Source organism: Orcinus orca, chromosome 17 (genome assembly GCF_937001465.1).
Source record: "Orcinus orca chromosome 17, mOrcOrc1.1, whole genome shotgun sequence".
Taxonomy (NCBI): Eukaryota; Metazoa; Chordata; class Mammalia; order Artiodactyla; family Delphinidae; genus Orcinus; species Orcinus orca.
Window position 1 is genome coordinate 35,211,228 of NC_064575.1, and position 20,139 is coordinate 35,231,366.

Genomic DNA, 20,139 nt, shown 5'->3' on the forward strand with positions numbered 1-20,139 from the left:
CTGCTTGTTTGCGGAGGTGCTGGGATCTGGGGGGGTGTGTGCGTGTGCGGGATGCGCATGCACGTGCACGGCCTGGAAGGTACGAGAAGCTGAGAGGACATTACTGTTCAAAGATGCACCGTGTCTGTGTGTTTGAGGTAAATGGTGTGGCTACAGGGGTGTCCTCCTCCGCGTGGGTGTTGAGGCGGTGTGTGTACGTGTATGTCGCGGGGAGAGTTTGGAAAGGTGTAGGGGGCTGTATCAATGTGTCTGGGGACGTGATGAGCTGCAGCGGAGGGAAACGCTGGGGCCATCGGGAGAGTCTGTGGGTGTCTGGTTAGCTGCTGGGACTCTGAGAACCTGAGTGTGTGGAAGGTATTAGGGCTACAGTAGGGTCCTGGGTGTATCTGGGGAGGTGCTGGGATTGGAGGAAGAGTTGATCTGTTTCAGGATGTGGTAGAAGCCTTGTGTGTGTGTTGGGGTGTCTGGGGGTATATTGGGGGTCATAAACATCTGGGTTTTGGTTAAGTACTAGGGCTGTAATATGTGTTTGGGTGGGTAGGCATGTGGTGGTTGTGTGTTTGGGGGCGTGCTGGGGCTGTGTGTTTAGGGGTGCTGGAGCTGTGAGTGGGGAAGTGGTTGTGTATTTAGGAGGTACAAGGGGCTGGAGTTGGGCCCCTGTGCCCAGACAGGTGATGGGGCTGCGGGGTGAGGGCGGGTGCCCCTCTGAGGAGGTGAAGGGCAGAGTCCTGGCCTTTGCTCAGGGGCCCACCTGGGGGCTGCCCGCTAGAGCCCCTCTGCCGGTGGTGCCCGCCCACCCCCAGACCCCACGTCCGGGTGTCGAGACAGGCAGTCCATCTGTCTCTTCCTGTGCCCAGGCCGAAGGAGCAGTGCCGCCTCCTCGCTCCCTGGGGGGGCAGCAGCAGATCCCAGCCCACCCATCTGCCTTCAGATGGTCGAGGCAGGAGCCTCCACAAAGCTGCCTGGAGGGCATCCCTGTGTTTGAAGAGGCACGGGCTGGGGGGTGGGGGGAACTGCACAGCAAACAGTCCTCGTGGAGGCTCCTTTGAAAACCACTGACGCCAGGAGAGACCAAGAGGGAGGACAGGGGCGGGTATGTCTGTCCTTGTACGTCGTGCGGGTCAGCGCCCAACTGTGTGCCTTGGAGCCCCTTCGCATGTGTTCATGCCGGTGGCCTCTGTTCAAGCAGCATCCTTGCCTTGGAAAACAGCCCTCCAACCCAGGCTACGAGCTCACAGCCTCACACAGGCAGCTACCCCCTCATCCATGCACCCTGCCTACACTACACTCACACGCAAACATCCCCCACACCTTCACATCTGCAGAACACGGCACCCTGGTACACATGCCCCTCAGCCCCAGAGTCCCAGTCCTTCACATGTGTACGCCCATGACACACACCCGCACACTGCAAAGCCAGGTACAGCCACATGCACCTGTCACATATGCATGCCTCCACACAGACATACCCGACAAGTAGCTGTCACACCCACACTCACACACTCCACACACCTTGAGGAGTGGATCTCCCTGTCACACCCATATCCCACCTCATATGCACTCAGTCTCTCTCATACACATTGTAACAGATACTCACCATCCCTGATACCTGTACATACGCGCACATGTTTGTACACGTGCATACACACTCTCACCAGCTCTCAGCTCTTTCACACCAGCCAGTTTCTCTGTGTCCAGGCCAGGCCCTGCAGGAAGGCTGCCACCAGCTGAAAGTGTCTCCTGCCTCCCTGCCCTGCCAGCTAGGTCAGAGTGGGGGGCATACCCCCCCACCATGGCTCCCTGGGAACCCTGATCTTCCCCTCCAGAGAGAAAGAGTCCTCTCTCTGCTCTGGGGTGTCTGCCACTGTTGTGTGAGAGTGTGACTGTGTATGTGTGTGTATCAACATGTTTTGAGAAGCCACGATGAGGCCTGTGTGTCACTGCCTGGATGGGTAAGAAAGCATAGGGACAGGTTCACCGGTTATGTTTGTGAGATTCAAGATGAGTGTGAGAGCAGAGACATGTATGCCACAAAATGTGTATTTGTGAGTGTGTGTGAGGCCAGGCCCCTGTGGACAGGCGTGAGTATGGGGGGGTGCACTTACACAAGGAGACACACAGTGAGTGTGAGTGGGGAGTGAGTGGGAAGTATTCTGGGATATTTTCTCAGACAAGGGGTATGTACATTTGTGAGTAGGGGTCAGGGCTAGGAGAGGCACCCTCCGCAACTCCCTCCCCCTACAAAGAGATCAGGGGAAAGGGGTCTCTGGGATCTGGGGGGAGTGTGTGTGTGTGTGTGTGTGTGTGTGTGTGTGTGTGTGTGTGTGTGTGTGTGTGTGTGTGTGTGTGTGTGTGTGTGTGTGTGTCTGTGTGTGTGTGTGTGTGTGTGTGTGTGTGTGTCTGTGTGTGTGTGTGTGTGTGTGTGTGTGTGTGTGTCTGTGTGTGTGTCTGTGTGTCTTCCTCTCTCTCTTTCTCCCTGACCTCTTTAGCAGCTGGAAACTGAGCCGGGGGTGGAAGGAATGGAGACTTGGCTGGCCTGGGGGTTTGGGGAGGGAAGCAGGAGAAAACACCTTCCAGATTCTCATCAAATCCTTGTTTGTGGTTTGTAGCCTTCAGTCTCTCCTCTCTGTTTCTCTCGGTCTGGGTTTCCCCCTTTCTTTATCTCTTCCTGCCCCTCCCTCTCTCCCCCATATCTCTCCTTCTCCCATCTCAGTCACCTTGTCTCCCCCCTTGGATCTCCCTGTCTCCAAGTCTCTGTCTCTGTCTGTCTGTTACTCTCTCCCCAGGCCCTTCCATTTTTCTGACTCCTGTCTCTGCCAGCACCTCTGTATGTCCGTCTCTCCCAGCCCTGGTCCATCTGTCTGTCTCTCTCCGTCTGCCTGTGCGTGGGTGTCTCTGTCCATCTGCTCCGCCACCCATCTGTCTGGTTGTCTGTGCTAGTCCTTCTAAGGGTGCCCACTCGCTCACCAAGACACCCTCCCCCAGGTCAGCAAAGGCCTCTCCTGGCTCAGGGGGCGGGGAGGGGGTGCAGAGCTGCAGCTTCTGGAAGCTTCAGTAGCAGCTGGCTGACCTGGGAGTTTGGGGCCAGCCAGCTGCAGAAGTGGCCCCTCCCCTGGGCTCCCAAGCCAAGGACCCCAGAGCAGAGAGAGGAGAAAGCAGGGCCTCACTGCAGCTGAGTCTGTGTGTGCACGCGTAGGGGGAGGCAGGGGGCCTCACTTTGCCTTCACTTCACCGTTCCCCCCAAAGCCAGGCCCTGTAGGAGAGGAAGCTTCAGTGCCCACCTCCCTCATCCCCTCACCAATGGAAGAGATGCTGGGGATCCAGGAGGGAAGGGCTGGGGGATGCCAGGCCTTGGACGAAGCCATAGCTTCCTGTCAGATGGGTGGGAGGGGGGCTCCTTCCCTCCTCCCTCCCAGGCAGTCCCTGGGGATCCCTCCAGTGCTGGTCCCAGCTCCGGACACGAGGGGCCCCATAGGCAGTTCTCACCAGCTCCCACAGGGACCATTCCTACCTCCCAGCTGCCCCAGAGCCTCTGAGCCACAGGGATAAGGCGGAGGGGGGTGGATCACAAGGGTGTCTCCTCCCTCCCCAAATGGAGGTTGGCTCTGGACATCTGGAGTTCGTGGCCCTGTCTACGCCCTGGCCATCCTGAGAGGCCCCAGGCAGTTCCACCTACCATTGCCAGCCCGGCACCACACACACACACACTGCACCCCAGCACTCGTGGCCCACCACCGCCACTCCCTGGCCCAGCAACTCTGAGGGCTCAAGAGGAGCCCTACCGCGGAGACCTGCACCCTACACTGACTGGTGGCAGCCTCCAGCAGGGCCCCCGGCACAAAGCCAGCAGCTGGAGGAAGTACCCCCCAACACTTCCCAGGAGGCTCTGTTCCTCCCTCTCTAAGAAGAGCTCACAGTCCAAATCCCACAATAGATGGGGAAACTGAGGAAGGGATGGGATGACACAGTCAGTCATTCTTCCTGAGACCCTGGGGTGGGATCATAAATGAGGAATAGGGAATGAAAAGGACGCCGCAGGGGCAGAATCTGGCTCCTTCCTGACCTGCCACGGGCAAAGTCCATGTTGGCTGCACAGCCCTGCACAGCCCTACCGCTGGGCCAGGGCCAGGGGCTGGCTCCCTCCCTCTAGAGCTCTCCTTGCCCCTGGCTGGGACCCCTCCCTCTCCTCACTTCTGAGCAGCCCTCCCTGCCCTCTCCCTCCCAGCTCTGGCTCTCTCATCCTCAGCTCTTGGAAGCCTGACTCACTGTTTCCCCTCCTCTCTCCCCTCCCTCCCTCTCTCCCGGCAGCGGCGCCTCCCCCTCCCCTGGGGGGGCTCTGGCCACAAGGGTGCCCGCCTGCTCCTCTCCCCAGGCTCTGGCCCCCTCCGCACCCAGGAGGCCCCCTGCAGCTGTTCCAGCTCTCTAACTACAGAGGTGGACGGAAAGAGCCTAGGTCCCAGGCAAGCAAGGGGAGGGGACCCCTCTAGACTGGATTTCCTCCTGTCAAACAAGGTGGGGGGGATCCAACCGGATGACACCCCTGGTGTCTCTAACAGTCCTAATGTTCCCCACTTTTAAAAGCCCGGTGCCTCCTGACAGAGCGCCCACAACCTGTGGGGTGCTGTACCTGCCTCAGGCTCCGCCCCCAGGTCCAAAGAAGAGGTCGGCTCTGTTCCCAGACATTTGGGGAGTGGGGAGACACTGCCCTGGGGCAGGAGAATTAGTCAAGTGACCCCTGGAATCCTCCTGTCTCCCCGGTCTCCCTCCTCCTGTGGGAGAGCTTCCTTCTCTCTCTCTCCCACCTGTCCTCCCTTTTCCCAGAGACCTTTGCTTGTCTCTCCTTCAGATACTATCCTAGCAGCAATTGATCTTGGGTGAGAGGCTCTCAGTGCCCACTCATTTTGGGCTGTGGGGTGGGGAATGGCACATGCCTAGGCCTTCTTGGTCCCCTGGATGCCATCTCCAGGGGCTGTGATCCTGGCTCTTCTCCTTGACCGTTTTCTCTCTCACCCCCTCATCCCTGGCTTCTGTCACCATCTTTTCCTCTTTCCACCTCATGTCGGGCTCTCTGGGTCTCTTTCCTCCCCACCTCCCCCAGCTCTCTCCCTGGGGGGCCCATCTGCTGACATTAGCAACAATGTTACCGTTGCTCCCCCCCCTTCAGTTCCCAGCTCCACCCCATCCTGGCTTCCCCCTCCCCGGATCTGTCCCAAGAGACCCAGGGGACCCAGAGGCAGAGCTGGGCTCCATCCCATAATGGTGAGTCTGCTTGACCTCACTAATCATACCAGAAGTGCCTGGGCATCTGGTATGAAGGCATGGCACCCTGTGGTCTTGGGTGGCTGGCCTGAGGCACAGAGCTCTGTATTCCACAAACCAAAAAAAAAGAAGTTGACTTGGGGTGGGGCAGAGCAGAGAAGAGGGGAAGTGAGGGGGATCAGGTTTGCCTGGAGGAAGCCCCTGTCCAATGGGGAACAGAGGCAAGAGGAGGTAGTGATTCGAGCCAGCACTCCAGGCTGATTGAGAACAAGCAATGTCCCTCTGGGGCTCTGCCGGTCCAGATCAGCCCCCGCTAAAAAAAAAAGGTCTTCTGCCAGGGACAGTTTGCCCTCCAAGCCTCCAGCACAGCCACACCAAGCAGGTAAAGTTCCCATCTCTGTCTCTTAATCTCCTGTAGAATCCAAATCCATCCTCCCTACAGTACACCTCCACTTAGCTCAGCAGGGGGTTCCATAAGCCTCCCTGCCCCAATCTAACCAGGTGGAATGGGAGGGGACAAAGCCCCCCAGCTCCCAAGCCCCCTCACCAAAGGCCCCATCAAGGGCTGGGGAGCAATGCAAAACAATCCTGGAACCCATACACCTTCAAACTGAGAAGCAACCCTGTCCATCCACGGCACCTGGGGGTGCTGGGGCTCCCTGCCCCCACGACCCTGTTCCAGACCCCCCAGCCCAGCAACCATAATAAACAGCAAGCTCTTTTTCTTTATGACACCAAATTCCTCCAAGCCGAACAGCTCCTTCCATCACTACCTCAGCCATAGATCACATTAAAAACTCACAGAGGGCAACTTAAACACATCACATTTGTTTCTCTCTATATTATTTCAACAGTAACGGCATTAAAAATGGATTTTACTACAGAAAATAAATATCAACACGTGGGCCGGGAGCCCAGGCAGGGGGAGAGAGCCCACCAGGAGAAGGTCCCTGAGGGCTTAGGCACAGCTTAGGCACCGACCAAGGAGGTGGCTGAGAGGACAGACTACACCTGGGGTGGGGTGGGGTGTGGGGGGAATGCCTGGGGAGGGGGCAATGCCCGCCCACCTGGGCACCTGCCCCAATGCCAGACCAAGAGGGACAAAAGTCACTGGTTTGAACTGGTCCCCCAAAGCTCATGCCCTCACTGATCTTTGCAACCTCTGGAGGGTAGGAGCTCTGGGGCAAGAAGTTCACTAGTTTCTAGAGATAATTCCAACTATTGACACAGCAGAAGAAAAAAATGAATTCAACTTACTATCCAGTTTGATTTTCCATTACTATAAAAATATACATCTGCTCAAAGGAGGGAAATGGCAAGCTGCAGGCACATGCCACCTGGGGGGGTCCCCCTGCAGCTCACCACCACAACCCAGCCTGCCCCTCCAGGCGGCAGGGGTGGGGGCTGTGTGTGGGTGGGGGACGACCAACTGGTAATCTGTCACCTACAGCCCCAGCTCACACAGCTACACACACCGGGCCACACGGAACAGGAACAAGCCAACAATAGAAACACCCCAAATGCTCCTGGCAGGACTCTGCACAGGCCCGGGCGCATGCCCCCGCCCCGCCGGCAGCAGCAGCGGACGAAATGTGGCCACCCTGACCCGAAGGCAAACTTGTCCTCACACCCTGAGCTCTGCCCAGGGAACTGGGGCCAAGTCCCGCCTGACACCAACTGGTCTGGTGGGAAACGCCTGCCCAGCCAGACAGGCACAGGCCCCCCAAGGGTCCCTCCTTGTGCTCAGGGGCCAGGCTGGTGCAGCCTGGCCCTACCTCCCAGGGTGACGCCTGGGCCCAAATTCAGCTGGCCCTGCCAGTCAGGCACTGGTGCAGAACGGAGGGCACCAGGCTCAGCCCCGCCCAGCCCCAGGGACCCCAAGCTAGGAGGGAGGGGGGACTCCCCACCCCTCCACATCTGGCCCTGGCCCCCAGGGTCTGCGGTAGAGAATTCCCGCCCCCGCTTCTCTCTCTCTCCCTCCTCCCTCTCAGTGCCCGCTGCCCGTCTCAGGGACAGCCCCAGCTCCCGCCTCAGGCCAGCAAGGCCCACATCCTTCCTCCCTCAGCTGGCCCCTTCGCCTGGCAGGAGGCTGGGGGCGGTCAGGCTGCTGGGGAACCCCTCCAGCTCCCATCAGTCTTCATCCCCAGCCCCCAAACTCTGGGTTGCTGTCCCTTTTCCTGTAGAACAGGAAACAAGGTTATTTCCTAGACTCAGAGCCAGCCCTCTGCCCCTCTGGCTCTGCCTGGGGACCAGGACCCAGCAGGGGAATGCGCCCTTAGCCAGAAAGCAGAGGGATTCTGCAATTCACCCCCAGCTACCGGCCCAGGGGGCTGACAGCTGTCACTCAGCACCGCACCCCCTGGGGAAGAGGGGGCCGATTCCATCAGAGCCTCAGAGGAAACGCATTGATAGGCGATTATTTATTTATTTATGCAAAAGTGAGCCGACTTTGTTCACCAGGTAACCGGGCACGCGGCCCAACCCCTACGGCCCTGGCCGCCCCCAAATCCCTCCTACGCCCCACACCCGCTCCGGGTCATTAGGTCCCCGCCTCTCAACTCCCAGAGCACCAGCAGAACCTTGGGATTTGGGGGTTGAAGGGGAGGGGCTCCTCCCTCCGCAGTCTCCCCCTTTCCCAGGGCCGTTCCTAAAATCCAGCCTTGTTCTCCGGTCCCACGGTCCCCCCCTTCACCCACCCCCGCCACACACTAAGCAAGCTGGAGAGCAAATTACAGTTTTAAATCCAAAGACGGAGAGAGGGGGAAGGAGGAGGGGGCGCGCGGCAGCGCTGGGCGCGCACCTCGCCCCCGAGCCGGGGGAGCCGCGGGGCGGCCAGGAAACCCGGGAACCCCCCCTCCCCGCGCCCCTTTCTCCTCCACCTCCCCCTCCCCCTTCCTGGCGCTGCCTGCCAGGCTTCGAGCCGAGCCCAGCCGAGCCGCGGGCCCCGGTGGAAACAAAGACCGATCGCACCGCGGGCACCGCAGCCACGGGGTCCGGCGGACTGGACCCCGGGGCGCGGAGGGGGCGCAGAGCACCCCCGGTGCGCTGCACAAAAGAGCCCGGCCGGCCCGTCCCCAGCGGGGGTCTAGGGCTGGGGAGGAGGCGCCACTCACCGGAGTGCTGGGCTGCCGGCTCCGTTGGTCCGAGCCAGGCGAGGGGCTTTGGGGGGCGTCTGTCTTGCGGCCACGGCAGCGACGCGGGCGCTCGGCAGCTTCGCCGCTCACCCTAAAATCGAGATCATATTTCCCTTTGAGTCCTAACACTATGATAATATAATCTCAGTTATGGTATAAAGCAGGTAACTGATTTGAGAAGGGTACTGAGTTTGAGGACATATTGACTGATTCATTCCACAAATACTTTACTAAGCGACTATGCTAAGGGCCTGGGATCCCATGAAACAAAATGCCAGCAGAAGTGAATCTCTTTAATGAAACAAAGTATGTGGAAGACAAATCATTAAATGCTTACTTACAGTAAAGCATGCAATGTATCCTGAAATAGGATATATAAATGACTATATGTCCAGGGCTTGCCCCAAGAGCAAGTCTTCTCTAAATGGATTATTTTCTTTTCTCTTTCTTTACCTTGTCTTCCCCACTTATACCTCTACTCTCTGCTTCAGTGAAAGATATTTCTCCTTTCCACTTCTAGCTGAAAAAAAAACAAGTCTCAGGTGTCAATTTACTATGTAACTGTGGGTCCCTCTCTGTATTACAAAACAAGACTCAGGAGACAGTGAGTCCTGATATCATGACCTCCAAAAGGGTCACAAGGGATCTCTGAAAATTTCAATAGTTTTAGTGTCTTTTCTACATCTTTTCCGATGATTCAGGTATGGAGGTTTCTATATCTTGGGCCTAGAATTCCTTCTACTGAGTGGTGAGTTGATGTGGTTTTAGTGCTTATATCCTATAAGTTCTTTTAATTAGTGTCTTATAGCCTCCCAAAGTGTTTATATATACATATATGACTGGCCACCATTTAAAATGAAAAAAATAATTTACATTGCTACTTATCCTCATTGAGTTGCCCATTTAAGAAGCAGAACTACACTGTCAGAGCATCCACTTTTGTAATACCTTAGCCATAGTATTTTAACATATATAGTAGTTCTCAATATTTACAGTGTATTGGAAGCACCATATTAGTCAGGGTACTCCAGAGAAACAGAACCAATAGGAGATATATAATAAATATAATGTAATATATGTAATTGCTTTAACATATGTAATTGCTATTAAACATATTAAATATTAAATATATTGTATATTAAATATAAGCTGGAAACTAGGAAATCCAGGGGTGTAGTTTTCAGAACTGACGTAAGCCACAGTCAGAGGGCAGGGGATCAGATCAAACACTCAGGCAGAGAGAGCAAATTCTCCTTTCCTCTGACTTTTTATTCTTTTGGGGCCCTCAAGAGATTGGATGAGGCCCACCTACACTGGGGAGGGAAATCTGCTTTACTCCATCTACCAATTCAAATGCTAATCTCATCTGGGAACAGACCCACCCAGAAATAATGTTTAGCAAAATATCTGTGTATCTCAGGATATAGTTGAGTTGACACTTAAAAATTAACCATTACATTCTGCAAACCTTAAAATATACCAATGCCTCAGTCCAACCCCCAGAAATTCATATTTAATTGGTATAAATTACAGGCTGGGCTTTAAGATTATCAAAAGCTCCCCAGGAGATTTTAATGAATCACCAAAAGTTAAGAACCATTAACATCATAGAACATTTCTTTCTTGATGAGAAATCAAAATGCTTCTCACTTTTAGCGTTGATGCCCTGGGAGAGATATTATCTACCTCTGTAAGGTGCCTTCAGAGTATCCCACTGTACCCCACGTAGTCAGTATTTTCAAACAGGCCACTGCAAACATGTGCCTCCAAGTCTGGTAAAAGTCAATCCAAATATTTTTCCCCAATATGGTAGTAGATGGGTGGAATTTCTTTTATGATCACCACGTTGTATGGTAGGCATAATTATTCCCATGTAGAGGGTGAACTGAGATTCAGAGAAAAATAGGGGTGCATATTGCCACAAAGCTAGCAAATGTAAAAAATTAGGAAAAGGTCAAGTTTTCTGATCCGAGTTAAATAAGTAGTAGGTATCATTATTTTATTTATTCCACAGATACTACTGTCAGGGGTGAGTAGAAAAAAAGCAAATGAATAAAAATGTAGTCAGCCTATGAACGGGAAGATTAGCTAGCATCCTTCACACAAAAGACCTGATATGTATTCGGCCACTAGAGAGGTTTAGTCAGCTGTATTTACAGTCCCATAAATGGAAAGAAGCATCATGACAAAAGGAAATTCTATGAATCCAGGAAAAAACACATCAAATTAAATAAATAATTCACAGGCAGAGCAAAGATTACAGAGTTGGCTCTGATAACAAAGTATCTAAAATAAGTGGTGATGTGTTTCTCCAACCACACAGGCTGCCAGTCCAGGTGCAAAGGAAAATAAATAAAACTATTATAGATCTAGTAAGAGTTAAACAGACAATAAAAACCAACAATGGAGATGAATTTTAAGTTGGTGATTCTTTGAACAATCTTCAAAAGGTTTCATTTGCTCTGTTAACTCAATGTCAAGTCCATTTTAGAAATAAAAGAACATTTTTCTGCTTGCTAGAGTTTAGACATAAATCCTTAAACTGTATTAAATCAAGATGCTTCTAGAATCATAGCGCTAAAGATCATCAAGGATTATTAAAGAACTATAATCACTCCCTCATTTTACAGGTGAGAAAACCAAGGTGGTAAATGACTGTGTGATGGGCTTAAAGTCCACATGATTCCCATCAGTGGCCAAAACAAGATTAGAATGCAGGTCTCCCATTTCCTCTTCACTTAATTATTCATCATTCTTTAGTCATTTTGAGCACAACTAGTGCACTGCTGTTTGAAACCTGACCTTTCCAATGGCAGTCAAAATGCCATACTTTAATAGTGCTTCCATTGTCTTTGACCAGAATATTAAATAACTGGCAATCACGTTCTGAGCTTCTTTCCAGATGAATTATACGTTAAGCTCTATTTCAATATTGATTTGTAATATACTTTAAAGCATGTTGATCTTCCTCTGGTCTCTTCTTACAGTTCTGAGCTACATGAATGCTAGAGTTCCTAAAATTTGTGATTTTCTGAATGGCCATCTCTACTATGTCCACCAACCCAACAACAGTCACTGCTTGTTGCTAGACAGAAAAAAAAAAGTTAATAAATTTACAAGTGAAACCCTGTGTTCATTTTTTTTAATGAAAAACAGAAACCTATTTCATTTAGAATCTAAACCCTAGAAGCATACACAGGGCTTAAAGAAATGTATGATTCTTCTATGGAATATTGGAGAATTCTTGTTTAATCAATGGAAGCACATCGTTAGTTTACTCAGGTCCCTAAAAAGGCGGAGGACCTCACTTAAAAGAAACAAGTGACTATCTTAGTTAATGTAAATAGAAATGCATTTCCAGCTTATTTATGGTTGTTCATTTCTATACCATACAGTGGTCTGTTTCTCAGGACATCAGTATAAAAGGTAAATTGATAGGTGAGAAGGGTAAGTGGTATAATAAAAAAGTTAAAAGCATGGGCTACATGACATGGACAAGTTACTCAGCCTTTCTAATCTTCCATATGCACATCTATAAAACAGGGAATAAAACATATTACAAAGAGATATGCTTCTCCTCCCACCATGCTTTGGCCTTCACATGTTTGGGAGGCATAGGAGATCCAGTGCCTTTCCCCTCCATCCTATTCTTGGAAGAGGAATTGTTAATGTTATTGGTCAGTAACCAGAACATCTATGGAGCAATGAGTAGAATTATTACATTTGAAAGTGACAAACGTGTCACATGGTTCTGTCTCAGTAGCTCAGCTTATGTTTCACAGAATAAGGCATGTTAGCTTAAGCTTGTCCCATGACCTAGTCATCTGTGATTTGGGGGCAAGAGAGAGAGAGAAGGAAAGCCTCAATTAGAATTCCAAAATGAAGTAACAGCGACTAGCTCACTAGTAATAAATAATACTTTGGTCTTTTCTGATTATCGTTTCTTGTGTATGGATCCCTTGGCAGGAAACTTAACCACCCACTTCAGAGGTCTGTTATGAAGTCCGATATGGTATAAAAAGTGCACAGTGCAGTGCCTCATATGCAATAAGCTGTCAAAGAATATTATCTAGATGACCTTGGATTTGCACTTAAATGTTTGTTATTAAATCAGTTTGCATGGGACTAGTATCCAGAGCCTCAGGATAAAGTAGATTCATGTGAGTTAATAAATGAAAAGCTCTCTGAAATTCTAGATGGCAGGTCATGCTAACTCAGGTAAGTGGAAGCTGGTGGCTGGGCGTTCCCTCAGGACACGTGTTTTGATGGAATGAGGACTCAGGGTGTAGAAACCAGCTTGGCAGTGGATGGTAAACCATTGCCCAGCACATGCTGCCTCCTGTTAAGCAGAAGGCTCTCATGCAAATTGCTTTCTGAATCATTAGCTGTCGGCAACACTCATCTCTCCTCCTGCAGCTGTTGTTTCTGATTTTGCCTGCAAACTTTTCATATTGGGCAGGCTCCCAAGCCAAACAAGTTGTCCCTCTGCAGGCTTTGTTCCTGGGGGCGAGAAGTGAACCTCACAGATAAGTCAAAGTAAGGATGCACCATGGACTAATACACACTGAAGGAACAGACTCCTGTAAGCTAAGGTGATGAATGCCTTTGAAAGTAATTTTCATGCGGCTTCCTATGGGAATGTCAGCCAGGCTCCAGAAGTTATATGCTGCAATTTTAAAATTATCTGCCTCTGTAGACTTCTAAAGGTTCTATCAGCTAAGAAGTATCTTTTTTAAAAAAGAAAATATTTTTATACAATTTTAAAGATTACTTTCCATTTATTACAAAATATTGGCTATATTCCCCCTGTTGTATAATACATCCTGGAGCCTACTTTACACCAAATAGTTTGTACTTCCCACTTCCCAATTCCAACTCTTAAATTGCCTTTCCCCCTCCCCCACTGGCAATTACTAGTTTGTTCTCTATATCTGTGAGTCTGCTTCTTTTATGTTATATTCACCAGTTTGTTTTATTTCTTAGATTCCACATATAAGCGCTATCATACAGTATTTATCTTTCTCTGTCTGACTTGTTTCTCTTAGAATAATGCCCTCCAAGTCCATCCATGTTGCTGCAAATGGCAAAATTAATTTCATTCTTTTTTATGGCTGAGTAGTATTTATATATATATATGTATGCAAATATATAAATTTAAATTTTATATATATATATATATATATATATATAAAATCTTCTTTATCCATTGATCTGTTGATGGACACTCAGGTTGTTTCCACGTCTTGGCAATCATAAATAACGCCGCTATGATGCTGCGAACATTGGGGTGCATGTATCTTTTTGAATTATAGTTTTGTCTGGATATATGCCCAGGAGTGGGATTGCTGGATCATATGGTAATTCTATTTTTAGCTTTTGAGGGACCTCCGTACTGTTTGCCACAGTGGCTATACCAATTTATTACATTCCCACCAGAGGAATGTGTGGGAAATCTCTGTACCTTGTGCTCAATTTTACTGTGAACCTAAAACTTAATTAATTCCCAGCAGCATTAGCAAATAAGACCATGCATTTTTTTAAAAATCTTTTTTTAAGGCATCGTAAATATTTGCTGAATAAAATGAGAAACTCTATCTCGATTGGGTGGATTAAATCAGCAGAAACTAAGCTCCACCTGTGATTTTAGCAGCTGAACTGGTTGAGAAATTCAAAGCAGAACAGGCACAAGTCCTCTCTGAACAAGGTAAGGTACAAGAAAAGGAAGGATGGATGTTGTAGGCAAATCATAACACTCTATCATGGCTAAATATAATATCAGGAATTAAATAACTTGAAATCATATAAAAATTTCCTTTACTCGTATGCCCCCTCCCGCATAAAGTGGAAGGTGAGCACAAATGTAAATCAAGCAGGCAGAGGCTCCCACTATCTTATATATGAAATCAAAATTTTAAAGTGTTTTCTTCAGAATCCCTTTTGCCTGGGTGCAGAAGAAAAAGTAGCTGATCAGTGCACCCAAAGGTAAAATGAAAAATAGTAAAAGAAAGTTCTTCTACATTTTTGAATTTAAAATCTGAAATACATTTCTTTAACACTCTTCTTATTTATACCCATGTACCTTAAAAACCAAAATTAAAATTAAATTGTATTAGAGCAGAGGAGCAAAAATTTCCAGCCAATCCAAAGGTTAAGTGGTGCCTGATACACTGTTTGAATAAAGTTACGAATCCATATCCAGACTCAGCTAGAAAATTAAAGCGTGCTGTGATCACTCGGTACGAAGAGGGGTCATGGCAATTGATTTTACTTATACACACTTTCATACATAATAATTTATCAAATTTGTCCTATGCCACTTTCCATGCTTATTTAATCCTCATTTAATCTCTACCAAATGAATACTGTGAAACATGTTTAATCATTATTCCCATTTCCAAGATGTGGGAACTGAGGCAGGAAGTATGGTACATCAAAATTCAGAAAGTTTGTCACTCCAAATATATCCAGGTCTAGCTCTTTAACCTGTATAATAGTCTTTTTCTCTTTTCCTTGCCGTGTGAACCTTTCATCTTCTCCTACTGTCAAATTCAAGTGTTAACTCTAACCTCTCTTGACCTCCGCTATCCACTGAAGGATGTCTTCTGGCTTCCTAGAAAAGCTTCACCATTCTTAGCAGAGTACTTGAGATCTAGCAGGTGCTTTGTTAAGTGAATGAGTTAATAAACATATAAGAGAGCATTCAAATTGCCATTTAAGGGATGGAGAAGCAGGCTCTGAAAGATTAAGTAACTTCCTTCATGTAAGGGGTCAAGCTGGAATTCAGATTCTAAAGCCCAAGTGATCATCCTCAGAATAATCTAAGTTATCTTCACTGGGATAGAATATGCTCAGTCTATATCCCTCACTAGACGCTAAGGAACAAGAAGGCAGTACTTAGGTACCTAATGCACTTCATTTTGGGTAAATTTTTCATTTATGCAAAAATACTTGTGTAAAGATAGACTAAAGCCTTAAGCTTTCCCTGCTGGATTCCCTGCTCAACTGTGAGTACTCCTGTGATGAAAACTCGCCTAACGCACTGAATGACCTTGACCAAGCAGCTTTCCTTTACAGCCTCCATTTTCTTTTCTGTAAAATACTGTTGACAGGACATGTTCCACCTGCCTCATAGAAATGCGTTTATAAAGCACTTTGGAAAGCATGAAGCTTTTTTTTTTTTTTTTTCGGTACGTGGGCCTCTCACTGCTGTGGCCTCTCCTGTTGCGGAGCACAGGCTCCGGATGCGCAGGCTCAGCAGCCATGGCTCACGGGCCCAGCCGCTCCACGGCATGTGGGATCTTCCCGGACCGGGGCACGACCCTGTGTCCCCTGCATCGGCAGGCGGACTCTCAACCACTGCACCACCAGGGAAGCCCAAGCATGAAGCTTTCTTCAAAAGCAAGCAAGTATTTTAAATGTCATTATTATAGGACTCCTTAAAAGGAGCCTTTTTATGGTGAAAAGAAACCTTAGCTTATCAATTGTGCAACTCAACCACAGAAAATTTAAGGCGGAACATGCATGACACAATAATAATTCCAAATAAATCCTTCTAATAGTTAAGTAAAGAGAAGTCAAAATTCTTCTCTGGACTATTTTGATTTCATACAAAGGGCATCCCTTTAGAAGTTATGGAAGTTCAGATACAGAGCCTCAAACTCTAGATTGCAATGAGACATTTGTTTCTGAACTTCTGCTGCCAGTCTTGCTAACAGTTCACTTGCAATGTAATATATTACTGCATTTCATTTCTAGGCAAGAACATTATTTACTCACAGAAGAAATACTTTCCTGAGGAAAGACTGTCTTTGGAAACTTTCAAGGACATCTGAGAAATGCTTCAGCCCAAGCCACAAAATTATGAGCATGCTTTTGTGCCTCTCTGTTCCCAGGGCACCATTTTTAAAAATCTTTCATTTAAGTTTATTGCAAGCATCCATCTTCCCTTTCCAGAAAAAATAGCAATTAACACAACTTCATTGATTTCCAGTTTTCCTAGGTGTCATTTCATAATGCATATACTGTAAGCAGTTCACATCATCATTTTCATCGCTTTCAACATTTTCCATGTTGTCTCCCTACCTGAATTGTGACTTTTTGTATGGAAAGTTTTATTTATCACTTGCATCTTACTTTGAATAAATCTGAAATCAACATTCAGTATTATTTATTTTTATTTTCTTCAGTATGTTTCTAACTTAGCAAACTATGGGTAAAAATGCCATGTAACAACAATATGTAATATTTACATAGAGCCCATGTAGTGAACATAGTCCTAAACTCTTACCAAATCCTCACCAGACCTTATAAAGTAGGTACTATTAACCTTGTCATTTGACAGATGAGAAAACTGATGCATAAACTGGTTAAGTAACCTGTCTGAGGTCAGATAGCTAGTGATTACTTTCCCCATCACCGCCATTGTTTAGTTAATGCGTCCTTCCCATCTCAGTTCAAATGGCACTGACACAAAAAAGCCTTTCTTTGACCTCCTGAAAATACTGGGTCTCGTTGCTTTTACAGCATCATATGTTTATTATTCATTTCACATATTTGTGTGATTATCTAATTATATTTGAACGTATTTTTCCTAAGGGTAACTCTAGTCCAGCTGTGCTTTCCAAATTATGAAATCCGGGACTACGTGGGCTATGTCTGTTTTGCTTATTACTGTACTTTCAGTATTTGGTGCATGGTAAGTATTCAGGAAATGTGATGGATGGATGAATACAGGACTTTGTAAGGACAAATAAATAAATGACTGGATCAGTAAATTTGGCTGATCATAACATAAACAACAGTGCCATATTAAAATTTTTCTCTGGGTCTATACACAAACTCTTCTCAGACAGGGTTCCTGTTTGCTGTCTACACTGCCAGTTGGAAGAGAAAAAAGCCAATCAAGGTCTGACTGTCATGTGTACAGGCTGAAGCTGATGCATTAGGCTGAGAGACAGGGTGATTTAGGAATAATTTTACTTCTGGCTGAACTATATATAGAACAAAGTCTTACATAATAAAAAAAATCTACTTTTAATATGATTGTGTGAAGAATGATATAGGAGCATCAAGCCCATTAATTGTGATATTTAATTATATTGTCCCATTTCCACATTCATTTCCATGAATCTGGATGCTTTTAGGTCAAGCCAACCCAAGCATTTACACCACCATGATAAATAGTGAAATATCAATGGATACACAGAAAGAAAATTTCCCAAATTTAGCAGAGGACACATTAGCATGAACATGTAAATTTAACATTCAAGTTCATTGGTGTGCAGAGAACCAAGTGACTTTTGTTAAAGTAGGAAATTTTATGACTATGTGAGGATATGAACATTGAGAAAGTGCTCCCTATTTTAAAACCAGGACATTAGAAATATTTTAATGAATTTATTTTTTGCACATCTGCCATCTAGGTGACAGTAAAACTCAATATTTATACATCAGATTTTTAAAACATTGTGCATATATACTGTATACTGCTACAGAATATAAGTTGCCCCCAAATCTCCAAGATACAATATGGGATCAAACAAACAAACAGAATGACAAGAAAAACCAACTGTAATATTTTGACACCTCTTAATTATTAAATAATTATGTTTAGAGAAATAAAAGTTAAAAAATTGTGCTCTGAAGAGTATTTAAAATATGAATGAACCTTCAAGATGGCAGAGGAGTAAGACGTGGAGATCACCTTCCTCCCCACAAATACATCAGAAATACATCTACATGCGGAACAACTACAGAGCACCTACTGAACGCTGGCAGAAGACCTCAGACTTCCCAAAAGGCAAGAAACTCCCCACGTACTTGGGTAGGGCAAAAGAAAAAAGAAAAAACAGAGACAAAAGAATAGGGATGGGACCTGCACCTCTGGGAGGGAGCTGTGAAGGAGGAAATGTTTCCACACACTATGAAGCCCCTTCACTGGTAGAGACAGGGAGCAGTGGGTGGGGGGAAGCTTTGGAGACATGGAGGAGAGCACAGCAACAGGGGTGCGAAGGGCAAAGCGGAGAGCATCCCGCACAGATCGGTGCCGACCAGCACTCACCAGCCTCAGAGGCTTCTCTGCTCACCTGCCAGGGCAGGTGGGGGCTGGGAGCTGAGGCTCGGGCTTCAGAGCTGAGATCCCAGGGAGAGGACTGGGGTTGGCTGTGTGAACACAGCCTGAAGGGGGCTAGTGTGCCACAGCTAGCTGGAAGGGAGTCCAGGAAAATGTCTGGATCTGCCTAAGAGGCAAGACACCACTGTTTCGGGGTGCACAAGGAGAGGGGATTAATAAAGCACTGCCGAAACGAGCTCCAGAGACGGGCGCGAGCCGCGGCTATCAGCGCAGATCCCAGAGACAGGCATAAGATGCTAAGGCTGCTACTGCAGCCACCAAGAATCCTGTGTGAAAGCACAAGCCACTGTCCACACTTCCCCTCCCGGGAGCCTTTGAAGCCCACCATTGCCACGGTCCCGAATTCCAGGGACAACTTCCGCGGGAGAACGCACGGCGCGCCTCAGGCTGGTGCAACATCACGCTGGCCTCTGCTGCAGCAGGCTCGCCCCGCACTCCGTACCCCACCCTCCCCCCGGCCTCAGTGAGCCAGAGCCCCCGAAGCAGCTGCTCCTTTAACCCTATACTGTCTGGGTGAAGAAAAGACGCCCTCAGGTGACCTACACGCAGAGGCGGGGCCAAATCCAAAGCTGAGCCCCAGGAGTTGTGCAAACGAAGAAAAAGGGAAATCTATCCCAGCAGTGGAATACCTGAATAGACAATGAATCATCCCAAAATTGAGGCGGTGGACTTTCTGTGATTTTGTCTGTATAGCTTTGCTTATACCATTTGTCCTATGGTTCTGTCTGTACGTCTTTTGTTTCTTTGCTTTTTAGTATAGTTTATAGGGCTTGTTATCATTGGTGGATTTCTTTTTTGGTTTGGTTGCTCTCTTCTTTCTTTCTTTCTTTTTTAAAATTACTTTTTAATTTTTAAAAAGTTTTAATTTTTTTTATTTTAATAACTTTATTTTATTTATTTTTTACTTTCTTTTTTTCTCCCTTTTGTTCTGAGCCGTGTGGTTGACAGGGTCTTGGTGCTCTGAAGGGTGTCAGGCCTGTGCCTCTGAGGCAGGAGAGCCAACTTCAGGACATTGGTCCACGAGAGACACCCCCAGCACCACGTATTATCAAAAGGCAAAAGCTCTCCCAGAGATCTCCATCTAAACGCTAACACCCAGCTCCACTCAACGACCAGCAAGCTACAGTGCTGGAAACCCTAGGCCAAACAACTAGCAAGAGAGGAACATAACCCCACCCATTAGCACACAGGCTGCCTAAAATCATAATAAGGTCACAGACACCCCAAAACACACCACAGGATGCGGTCCTGCACACCTGAAAGACAAGATGCAGCCTCATCCACCAGAACACAGGCACCACTCCCATCCACCAGGAAGCCTACACAACCCACTGAACCTACCTTAGCCATTGGGGGCAGACACCAAAAACAGCAGGAACTACGAACCTGCAGCCTGCAAAAAGGAGACCCCAAACACAGTAAGTTAAGCAAAATGAGAAGACAGAGAAATACACAGCAGATGAAGGAACAAGGAAAAAACCCACCAGACCAAACAAATGAGGAGGAAATAGGCAGTCCACCTGAAAAAGAACTCAGAGTAATGCTAGTAAAGATGAGCCAAAAGCTTGGAAATAGAATGGAGAAAATACAATAAACGTTTAACAAGGACCTAGA

The 20,139-nt window shown here is 47.7% G+C and overlaps 1 protein-coding gene across 4 annotated transcripts in view; it reads right to left on the reverse strand.

Annotated features, from left to right (window-relative positions):
* Positions 1-20,139, reverse strand: part of LOC125961817 (uncharacterized) — a 90,849-nt gene that overhangs the window by 20,378 nt on the left and 50,332 nt on the right. The window contains exons 3-4 of one of the 4 annotated variants that reach the window (XM_049700841.1): positions 19,867-19,918; positions 8,373-8,484 (exon numbers count right to left, since the gene is read on the reverse strand). The exons of the other annotated variants lie outside the window; for them this stretch is intronic. Of the exons in view, the coding sequence (XP_049556798.1) occupies positions 8,373-8,484; positions 19,867-19,918 (164 nt within the window). The remainder of the gene's footprint in view (positions 1-8,372; positions 8,485-19,866; positions 19,919-20,139) is intronic. 4 annotated transcript variants of the gene reach the window in all.